Source organism: Callorhinchus milii, unplaced genomic scaffold (assembly GCF_018977255.1).
Source record: "Callorhinchus milii isolate IMCB2004 unplaced genomic scaffold, IMCB_Cmil_1.0 Scaffold25, whole genome shotgun sequence".
NCBI classification, from domain to species: domain Eukaryota; kingdom Metazoa; phylum Chordata; class Chondrichthyes; order Chimaeriformes; family Callorhinchidae; genus Callorhinchus; species Callorhinchus milii.
Window position 1 is genome coordinate 394,774 of NW_024704766.1, and position 11,834 is coordinate 406,607.

The following is an 11,834-nucleotide window of genomic DNA, read 5'->3' on the forward strand; positions in this document are numbered from 1 at the left end:
TCAAAGTCACAAATTCTGCATTAAATGCAGTGACTTGTGTATTTCTCTGAACCGAGTGTTTAAACGCAGAATAATATTAACAATAATAATCCTTGCATTTGATACAGCACCTTATCATGTCTCCTAGACGTCTCAAAAGTGCTTCACAGGATACACTGTAAAGTGAATTGACTGAATATTTTGTGGACGAAACGTAGCAGTATAAATATTAGACAGTACTATATAAATATTATAATAATAAGAGAATGGGATAAATATTAACTTTATTGATGGCTGTGAAGTTAAAGGAGAAAAAATAGTTTTTTAAAAGCAGTGAAATTGCGCTTGATTGCAGATTTTTTAAAAAAAAGCTTAAACAAGTAAATAGTCCTGGTTTAGTGTTGTCTTGTGTATGTAGTTGGTTTGCAGGTGCACCTATTGTCAAGAAGGCAGAATACACACTCCACCCACATGCATGTATTCACTGCTTTCTCGCCTCTCTACCTGAATTCTGTCATTGAGCCATCAATATAAAAGGTGCATTAGTCAAACAAAACCTAATCAGACGCCTGGTGCCTCAATGAGGTTGCTGCCTCGCCCACTGGCTGCTATTTGCCCAAGTGTAAGCTGAATAAACACCTCATCAGGCAGAGAGATGGAGCTCATAGAGAGAGAGACTCTGGTTAGCAGTGAGGGACAGGTGGTGCCAGGGACAAAGAGAGGGAAAAGCTGCTTTCAGAGAGAGAGAAAATCCTTAATTATCTCTTTAATTCATAAGAGGTTAGGACTGTGAGTAGGTACCAAGCTGCCATGCTCTCAAACACCAAACGCCTTCAGTAAAGTGGATTGGCTGCCGCGTTTTGCCCACAAAATAGTGTAGATTTGGCTGATAATAATAATAATCTTTGCATTTGACACAGCGCCTTATCACGTCTTCGAGGCATCTCAAAGCACTTTACAGGATACGCTGTAAAGTGAATTGACTGTGTATTTTGTGGGCGAAACGCGGAAGCCAATGGTGCACAAACAGTTGTGGATTGAGTGACCAAATTATTATTTTTTTAAAAAACGTTGAGGGGATTTTCTTGGATCTTAGATTTTAAGACAGAATGTTCCTAGGCCTCAGACCAAGTCTCCCTGGCTCAGTCTCACTCACTCACCCTAGAACCTGATCCAATGAATAAATATATGGGGGACATCCCCACCCTGTGCATGATTTGTGTTGTAAAATCTTGTATTAAATTATCCCAAGTGTAAGGTTCACCCTCAATAAAGCTGTACATTTTATAACTAACATTCCTGCTTTATAGGGGTCAGAAACAGGGGCTGGGGAGCGGAGGGAAAGGCTGCTCTCCTCTCCCTTTGGTTTAGCTGAGAATTCCTTCAAAAAATAAATAAAATAATAATAATGTGGTCACTCAATCCACGGCTGTTTGTGGGACACTGCTGTGTGCAATTGGCTGCCACATTTCGCCCACAAAATACACAGTCAATTCACTTTACAGTATAGTCTGTGAAGCGCTTTGAGACATCTAGAAGATGTGATAAAACATTGTATCAAATTCAAGGATTATTATTATTATTAATTATGTGCCAGGCCAATGGACGGGATGGTTATGCCCCCTCTCCACCCCCCCCAAATCCTGGACGTTCATAAAATCCTGATAATGACCATTACACAGAAAAATAATAATTTGGGGGCGGAAGTTGGGGTCTGTGAGCAGAGAATACCTTGGACAAATTATAGGAAATTTCACCCCATTCCACCCCTCCACACAATCCAACGGTAATAAACCTAAAGTTACATGAGTGCATGCCTGAGGGTGAGACCTTCTGGAGAGAGAGAAAGGGTAGGGAGAGGGGGAGAGAAGGAGGGAGAGAGAGATGAGGAGAGGGGGATGAGGACAGAGAGAGAGAGAGAGAGAGGTGGGGGTGAGATCCTGAAGGAGCCTCATTCCCCACTTTGTTTTGTCTGATTTCAGTGCTTCACCTCCCGAGGCCCAGGGCTGAAAACCCTTTTGCGTTTTTTTTCTCTCCAAAAAAAAATACACACATGAAGCCAGAGAAACAAAGAGAGTCTGTGTGTGTGTGTGTGTGTGTTTCTCTCTGCTCAGGAAACTCGCTCTTTGGGGACCTCAGCCAGTCTGCAGCCCATCCAGACTGACAGCCTCACCCGGACAGATCCCTCTCTGAGCCGCTATTATACTCTCAATTACATGCAACCCGCATTGTTTCTCTTTAATATTACCGGAGAGAGTGTGTGGGGTGGGGGGGGGGAGAGAGGAGGAGAAAGGGGGGGGAGAGAGAGAGTGGGGGGAAAAAGGGGTTGAGAGAGGGAGAAAGGTGGAGAGAGAGGGGACGGGGAGTGAGAAAGAGGGGGCAAGTGAGATCTGAAGAGTTTCTGAGATTTAGTTTATGTTTTTTCTCTAAAAGTCATTCAATTTGTCCCATTTTGTACACAAACATAAACAGTTACAATTCGACTTGGGAGGGGTGGCTGAAAAGGACCACAAATGAGATTTAAAAACGCACACACGCACAAACACATTGCCACTGATCTTTCTCCGGGCCAAGTTGATCAGTTTATTGGTTTAAAATGTGGGTCAAATGTGTCCAGAGATGGGACAATGCAATATCTGCATTGGGAACCTCTGTACAGTGTCTGAACAATCCAAACAAAGTCATTTCCTGGTCGCTGTTTGTGTGTCAATTATTCTCAGGACAAAATAATCACTTTAAAGTCAACATATTCCAAACCTTTCTAACGAAAAGATTTGATATAAGTTGCGTGTTTTATATAAGTTACAGGCAGAATATTTCTCTCCCTCCTTCCCTCCCTCTCCAAGCCAATTCATGCCAATATTTTCTAACATTTTTTAATGAACGTGTATGAGTGAGTGAGTGGGTGAGTGAGTGAGGAGAGAGGGAGAGTTTGTTTCAGAACGATTTGAAATACATTCCTCTCTTTTAATTTATACACAAGACGTAAAACCTTTTTTTTTAATGTGAAAAAAAAACCGAAACCTTCTCTGAAACATACGAAAATAATTTTGTCCAAATCTCACGTGTTAAACCCTATCCCAACCCAACAAACGCTCTCAGTGTCTTGAGATCAAATCGCAGGGTTCTGAGTCAAGCGACAGAGAGCCAGGCTGGGCTTAGCCTCGCCAGCGAATGCTCTGGTTTTATTAACACATATTTTTCAGCCCTTTTTTGTCAGACAGCAGACAGACAGACCGACCCCTTGAGTGTCTCAATTACCCCCCAAACGCAAAAAAGCCTTTTTTGTAAAAAAAACACGTCTGGAAAAATAAAAATCACATACATTGACTGTATGTAGTCATAAAAAAAAAACAGTTTGGTTTAGTGTGAGTGTGAAAGGACGTCGGGACATTAACCTCCAGTCTTTTCGCCCACAAAATACACAGTCAATTCACTTTACAGTGTATCCCGTGAAGCGCTTTGAGACGCCTCAAGGATGTGATAAGGCACTGTATCAAATTCAAGGATTATTATTACTAGGACTTCTCTTTCAGGAGGGGTGGGGGATAACTTTACTGCAGAGAAATATATTGATTCTTTCTGTTTAATATTACAAGAAATATATGTATATATTTTAAAATTAGAATAAAATATTATCCTCCCTCCCAGACACACACATCCATATTAAAATATATTTTTCCTCATTTCCACCTGGACCAAAACCTGTAAATTACCATCTGATACTGAAAATAAATGGTTCGCAAGAAAAGTATTCGCTAATGTGTCCCAAAGCGCATTCTAAAGCTTTTGTTTTGCTAAAAGTCTAACTTTTTTTTTTTAAAAATCGCGGTTCAAAGTTTCAAACGGAACATCTTAAATGTCTGGAACTTTATCCCCTTCAAATGTGTTTCTAATCTGCAGAGTTTGCTTTGAGTCCTCTCTCTCCGGCGCTAAATAGCGAACGCGTTGCGAGAGGTGGGAGGTGCAGTTTGGAGAGCGGTCACCAGAGGGTGACAAAGAACCGGAGAGGGAACACAAGAGGGAGGAGGACAAATTCTACCCGAGTCCAGACTTGCACTGTTGTGTGTCTGTCTGGCTCCGTCAGTGGCACTCTCCCCTCGGAGACCAAAGGATGTGGCTCCAAGCCCCATGTCGGGACTTTGAACCCATTTAGTCTTAAGTGCAGAGCCGGGGGCGGGTGTTGCATTGTCGGAGGTGCCGTTCTTCAGATTAGACGATAGGTGTTCGTTCAAGATCCCGCGGCACTATCCGAGAAGAGAAGGGAGTTCCTCTCTCCTGGTGTCCTGGCCGACAATCCCCCCAAATAAAATTAGTCACTCAGTCCGTGGCTGTTTGCAGGACATTGCTGTGCGCCAATTGACTGGGAGCAATGTGACTGGTTCCCCATGGTTTGGGTGGCGGGGGGTGGGGGGGAGGGCTTGAGGAACAATTGTATTTGAGTTAGTTTCGAAGAGTTTATTGTTAAGCAGATACGTTAAATGTTAAATAAGATACTCTGTGCACGAGAGAAAGTGAACGGACAACAATACTTTCAGATACTCTAGTTAGCAGGATCAGAGAACACAGGTTCAGGGATGTGAAGGGTAAGTTTAGGACAGACACCAGGAAGTGTTTCTTTACACAGAAGCTCGGGAGCAGCTGGAATGGGTTAGCAGGACAGTAATTGAGGCCAGAATACCAGTATTTATGAAACAGCTTGACACTGTAATGGAAAGAGAAGTGAGTTGTTATTCTGGGCAGATGAGATGAAATGGACTGAAGAGGTTTCAGATGATTCAGAGCCTTTCACGTGATTTCCACCCCTCGGCCCCCCCACGAGGAATGACTTGAGTAAATGGTTATAAAACACCAATGATGCCATGTTAGGGTTCGGTCTTGTTCAGTGACACATGACTGAGCAATGAGAGAATGACACATTGCTCACACTCACGCCAGCCATTCTATGTGAGCCTAACACAGTAAGCCTCACATTAGTCCTATCAGTTGGGACCAGATATTTAATATGACGTCTGCAAAGTATGAGTTGCACCAAAATAGCATAGAATATAAACTCTTGAATGAAACTTGGGGCAGATGTACGACTTAGGTGATTTATAGAGATTGGACTTCTGTGGATTTTACTGTACAAAACTAACACAACACTGTGGGAGTTGGGGGCGGGGGGGGGGGGTTTCCTGTCTTGGGATGTGGGTGACCTTGGTATTTTGCCAGTGTTTATTGCCCGTCACCCCGAGAAACTGCCGGTAGAACCTTCCCTTTAAGCCCGCTGCTAGCCTAATAGTGAAGGATTGCCCACCATCTTGTTGGGTAGTGGAGTGCAAGGAGCCTGACCAGCATAGAGCTGGTATCCTTTTATGATCGAGTGTGGGAGGGGGGAGAGGGACAAAGAGTGAGAGGAGAGAGAACAGGGTCATTTCCTTCTGGTTTGCTTCAAAGCATTCCCTTCTCCCCAAAGAATATCGCAAAAGAAAGTTCATCATTCCGCTGGTATTTGTCAGAAATCCCCCTGAGAAGCCGTCGTTCCCAGTGGCTATGACTCCGACTGTTTATCACGGTTTGCCCTCATCCTCCCCGAGCAGACTGGGAGCCGGAGAGGGGGTTGACACTGACAGTTCCCGAGGGGGGTGGGGGGTAAACTGAGAACTGAGGTTAGAACAGGAAAATCATCTCTCTTCCCCCCCTCCTCCCCCCAACACACACACACACACAGCTCACTCTCTCTCTTCATTTTCAGATCCTTCCTACGACAGCAGTAGACGGTCTGCGTGGGGTGGTAATATGAGCCATGTGACTAAACGTAAGTAACCTGACCCCTGAACTCTCGCCCTAAACCACAGGACAGCGTTCCCCGGAGTGAGGCCATTCCTAGCTACAGTCCCGCTTTATTGCGTCTCCTCCTCCATCCCTTCCTGCCCTTCAGTCGGATAGAAACATAACACACGTGAATAGGATTTATTACTCAAACAACTATAAAGAACCCAATGGTTTTTCTTTCCTACCCTTCTAACCAACCCCCCCACCCCGCCCCCTGGTGTTTAGACTGATATTGGGGTCCAACATTGAAGCAATTCCTTAATAAGGATTCCCGACGCGATCTGCTCCCAGTCACCGGATTACAGTATTCCATTCCAACCCACGGAAGCTTCCCTCCAGAAGCAAGGATTTTGCTTTGCTGTGCACACACTGGTTGCCAAGGTCACGTACAAACACGCACACACAGTCACTACACTGGACAGTAATTACCGTGAAGCGCTTTTGAAGAGGCGTTGCGATGCTATGGGCTCTGCTTTCAATGCAAGGATTATTACTAATAATTACTACAGGGCTTTAGGACGTCCTCCTGGCTTGGCGGGCGCTTTACAAATGTAATTTATTGTCGTCGTCGTTGTTGTGACAGTAGATTTCCTGTGGGTTGAATTGACGAGATTCCAGGTTTGTAATGAAGGAATTATTATTATTATTATCCCGTTAGAACTCGCGGGGCTTTGGATTCCTTTTCAAAGGAAAGGGACTGGGAGTGTGTAGTTGTGTGAGGATGAATGTGAGAGGGTTCCAGCCATTGACAGACAGACCAGTGTCACTGGGAAACATTGGAGAGATCGGGTTATTACGGATCATGTTTCATCTCTTTCTCGTGTGTTAACATCTGGAACGTGGCATCAGGAAAAGGTGGCTGAAGCCAGGAAAGAAACTGGGCTCATAGAATTGCATGGGATCATAGAGGATGGAGCCAAGTGTAATGGCCTTGTGCAAATCTCTGAATTCATCTCTTTTCAGCATCTCCTGGAGCCTCTCAGAGTGCGAACAAGAGCACGGAGCAGTCTCGCACCCAACCAGGTAACAAGACACAGAGAGCTGGTGGGGGGGGTGGGGGGGGCATTCAGTTGATCGGCAGCTCGCTTTCTGGGGTAATAATCCCTCCCCCTCCAAACAATGTGGTCAGTCAATCCAGGAGAGTTTGTGGGGACGCTGCTGTGTGTAATTGGCTGCTGTGTTTCGCCCATACATTACACCAGTCACTCCATTTTACAGTATATCCTGTGAAGCACTTTGTGACGATTCAACAACATAATAAGGCGCTGTATCAAATGGAGGGATTATTATTATTAGAGACAGGAGATGACGTACAGATGGGAATCAATAGGCTGTAGGATATTTACTCCAATGGTCAGCCTTTATCTTTCTCCTCTCCCCCATCGCCCCCTCCTCTCTAAAGGCAGTGACATTTACATTGGATTGTGTTCCTGTGGCCCCGACCCCCCCAGTACATGACTCAAGTGACCATTCTTTGTGGACATGGAGGGTCTCAGACCCCAGCCAAGGTCACTGGTCTCTAATGTTCTTTCTCGTAATCTCAGCAACAGTTTGATGGCCTAAAAATGCCGTGATGTTTGGGTTTAGGGTTTAAAAGTCCAGACTCAGGCTTTAATTACCCGCGAGAGTAATTTTTGTCCAATTAGTCCAGTCACCCAGCCTTTCCTCTATAACTCACCGTGTGAGCTGGTCAGCGAAAGGTCTTTTATAGCCTTTAACCCATTAAAACACTTTACAAATCACTGGAAGTAGTAGCCATCCATTTGCACCAGCAAAGTCACACGCGCACACATATAGACACTCAGTTTATTGCCAGTTTATCTGGGGATTGTCAGCCAGCACACCAGGAGAGAGAAACTCCCTTCTCTTTTCCAATAGCGCCACAGGATCTTTAAAGCCCACCTGAACAGGCACAGACGGGCCCCAGGTTTAACATCCTAGAGCATCAGCCTGGACGATGAGCTTTAAGTCCAACACTTGCTGTGCGCAATTGGCTGTCGTGTTTCGCCCACAAAACACAGAGTCAATCCACTTTACAGTATATTCCGTGAAGCGATTTGAGACGTCTCACCAACGTGATAAGGCGCTGTATCAAATACAAGGATTCACATTATTATTATTATTGAACCCAAAATCTTCAGCCCCAGAGGCGGGAGTAACACCGACACAACAACAACATGACATTTATCGAGCGCCTTTCACGTCGGGAAGACATCCCAAAGCGCTGAACAGTCAGGTGTAGGGGCTCGAGCATGGGGGAGGGGTGAGGGAAGGCAGAGAGGTGGGAGGGTGACTGAAGGCACGATCGAAGAGGAGGGCCTTGAGACCGGTCTTGAAGGAGGCGAGGGAGAAAGGACTGTGGAGTGGAGTTCCAGAGTGTGGGGGCAGACACTGTCCAATCATTGAACACAACCTTTCCTTGGTTTCAGATCCTTACCAGATCCTGGGACCCACAAGCAGCCGTCTTGCCAACCCAGGTAAGAAGGGTCAGTGACCTCCTTGTGTGCTCTGTTCACAGTCGTCTCTTGCTTGCCAAGCTTTCAATTTTTCTTTTAATTTTCAGCAGATAAATATTGCGGGTTTATTTCTTTTATTCACCATCCCCCCACCCCCCGCAATTTTTAGTGATCTTTTCGACCATAAAAACGTTCGGCTCGGCTTCCAAGTACCAAGTTAGCGGCCGCAAGAGTTGCTCTCTACGCGCTGGATTGGGCGTATAGACACGCGTACGATTAAACACAGGAAGTGACATCAGCCACCTCCTGTGTTTAATCCACTTCCTTTGATCGTCCATGACGACTTTACGATCATGAACAGGCGACCATTTTGGTCAGTTCAAAACGGGTGAAAGAAAAGACACAAAGATTTCCGCCCCACAATCGCTGATGGGAATGAATTTTCCTCGATTTGGAAAACCGGATAAATACAGATTTTTAACTGACTTTGAAAATTGAAAACTAACGAGCCTAAAAGGGCAAAGGTTGATCCCATAAACTATGTCAAGGCCAGAACATCTCACCAATTGGCCCAAGAATAAAGAGCTTTGGGAATACTGGTAGATTTCTTTCATTTTATTAGTTAACTACTTTTCTCTGCTGTACTTTGGTATTTCTGAAAGTGGCTTTACAGATGTGTGTTAACAAGGAAGGGAACCCATGTTTTGAAAGCTACAAAGAACACTATGTGCTCCAGAGTTTGTTTTCACTCCAATCAGGGGGGAGTTTAGTCAGCTCAGAGCAGTAGATCGCAATGTGTGTGATCTCCACGTTACAGTTGAGAGTAGGACATTACAGAGTAAAGATAAGGGAATGTTCAATGTTAACAGTCGCGTGTGTGAGAGTACACTATAACCCCATTATTTATGTGGGTTCACTTATAGCATGATTCGGGGTGTGGATCCCTGACATTTACTTGTCCCCCCCCCCCCCCCCGCAAATTCCCTAATGCCTTGGAGGTTTCGTTAGTATTTCTCTGACCCGGGGAAAGCCAAAATGGTCATCGAGTTAATGGCAACTTCACTTCCTACGTGTTTGGCCATTTAGGAGGGGAACACGAGATGGGAGTCCTGGTCCTGGAGTCTCTTCAGCGCCCTCTAATGGCTGTGTGCATGCATGGCACGCCCTCGGCTTCACACACACACACTCACCCCCCAATCCCCTCAAGGACATGATAAGGCGTTACATCAAACACAAGGATTATTATTGTAGGTGAAAACCGCTGTGTTAGTGCGGGTTAGGATCGCAGATTCTCACAGCACAGAAGGAGGCCATTCGGCCCATCACACCTGTACCGGCTATTTGAAAGAGCCACCCAACTGGTCGGTGGTGTGATGTAACCCAACGTTATCGTTGCTGCTGAGGTTCATGTTATTGTTGTTGATGTTGTTGCTGTGGGACGGGGGAGTGACACAGAGTGTTTGCTGCAAGCTGACCCCTCGCTCCTGGTTTCCCTGCAGGAAGCGGTCAGATCCAGCTGTGGCAGTTCCTGCTCGAGCTGCTGTCAGACAGCTCCAACGCCAGCTGCATCACATGGGAGGGGACCAACGGGGAGTTCAAGATGACAGACCCTGACGAGGTGGCCCGTCGCTGGGGCGAGAGGAAGAGCAAACCCAACATGAACTACGACAAGCTGAGCCGAGCTCTGCGCTATTACTACGACAAGAACATCATGACCAAGGTCCATGGCAAGCGCTACGCCTACAAGTTTGACTTTCACGGCATTGCCCAGGCCCTGCAGCCTCACCCCACAGAGTCGCCCATGTACAAATATCCATCAGACCTCTCCTACATGACCTCTTACCACGCACACCCGCAGAAGATGAACTTTGTGTCTCCACACCCGACCAGCATGCCGGTCACCTCCTCCAGCTTCTTCGGGGCAGCCTCGCCCTATTGGAGTTCTCCCACCCCAGGCATCTACTCCAACCCCAGTGTCCCTCGCCACCCCAACACCCATGTCCCCTCTCACCTGGGCAGCTATTACTAGCCTCGGATCTCCCTCCTGCTTGTGATTTTATGTGGACCCCAAAACCCAGGCTAGGCCCCTAGGGACCCTGGAATATCGGGTGGCCTCGGAACTTTAGTGAACACTACATCTAATTCTCAAACTGGATTTTTGCCCATTCCTCGATCGCTGACTTTGGGGATGGAAACGATGCGATCTCTAACCTTCTCCGTCTGCTAACCTATAGCCAGAGTGGATTATCGACCGGTCTTGAAACTCTGAATCGTGTGAGCTTATAACTAACCTGGTAGAACCTGGTCAACAAGAAGCCTTCTCCCTGAGGGTGGAGGGGGCGGGAGGCGAGAACAAGCTTTAAACCCATCGAAGGCTCTTCAGTCAACCATTGACTTTGGCCAATGGTGGAAGGTGGCTCCTCGTATCAGTTACCAACACTGCAATCGTGAAGCAGTTACCTACATCCTAACCAGCAACATATTAACCAAACCACATATTTAAATGGCTGTGGAATCCGTAACATATTCTCAGACTGTAGGAGGTTACCGTGGACCATTTGATGTCACCTTTTTACCCCAGCTCTCGATTCCACAGGAGAGACTGTGCTGAGGTTCTCTATTCCGTAAGGAGCTCTCAATAAGGAGTGTCCTCCTCAGTGGAATGAACCGACTGAGGGTTGGGACTAATTGACCGAAAGATGACGTCCTGAAGGAAAGACTGTCGCCACATCGAACTGTATCTTATCCTTAAGGAAATACTAAAAAAAAAGCCAATTAGATGACACAGGATTCGCAAACGCTGTGCGTTTGTAAGAACTCAACATTGGATCAACCACGCGTCCTTGTATGAAAAGCAACTTACTGTATAAATTATGCAGAAAAAAATTTTTTTTTCCTTTGACAGTATATTACGAGTTGACCTCGGTCACCAATGCAGGTTTTTTTTAAACTATCAAATCCATTTTGACGAAATATAGTCATTTTGTAGCTCGTGAAACGTTTATCTGTACATTTGGGCTCTAGCTTTCTACTGACTAAAGGGATGCGTAGTGAAGTCGTTGTTGAGAAAATGTTTTTATAAAGTCTTACGTATGACGGAGGCACTGAACAGCTATTTCCTATAAATTGCAAAGAGCTGCAAGTGAATTTTATTTTGTTTCCCCCTCCCCTCCCCTGTGTCTTTAGGTAGTTAGTTGCTTTTTGAACTGTTTTTTTTAAGGTAGCTTTTTCTTTTGTTGTTGTTTAAATAATCACTCACACGATCTCCCCCATTAAAATGAGGGCGTCGCCTAACTATTATATGCAATTAGTTCTTTGATAACTATGTTAACTTTGCAAAAAAAAATAATCCTTTGCAGCATATTAAGTATTAAAACCAAAACACATAACAGGAGGATTTTAACCTCTGACACCACAATAAACTGTTGCCATAGACAGCTGGATCTATTGTTACGTACCTGTATTTTTTTTAATGTGGAAAAAGAACTGTGTACAAGTGAAGCAATGGCGTGTATGACAGTCTCTCACACTATGCAACATTTTCAATAAATTGCACCCACGGGGAGTGCCTTAATGACTCGC

General features: G+C 45.4%; 1 protein-coding gene across 6 annotated transcripts in view; it reads left to right on the forward strand.

Moving 5' to 3' along the window:
* Positions 1-11,834, forward strand: part of fli1 (Fli-1 proto-oncogene, ETS transcription factor) — a 32,399-nt gene extending 20,565 nt beyond the window's left edge. For 4 of the 6 annotated variants that reach the window (XM_042343969.1, XM_042343973.1, XM_042343971.1 and 1 more), the window contains 4 exons: positions 5,717-5,779; positions 6,760-6,819; positions 8,226-8,282; positions 9,752-11,834. In XM_042343969.1, coding sequence (XP_042199903.1) covers positions 5,717-5,779; positions 6,760-6,819; positions 8,226-8,282; positions 9,752-10,281 — 710 coding nt within the window. In that variant the 3' untranslated portion in view covers positions 10,282-11,834. The remainder of the gene's footprint in view (positions 1-5,716; positions 5,780-6,759; positions 6,820-8,225; positions 8,283-9,751) is intronic. The other 2 variants (XM_042343970.1, XM_042343972.1) reach the window with 1 other exon arrangement.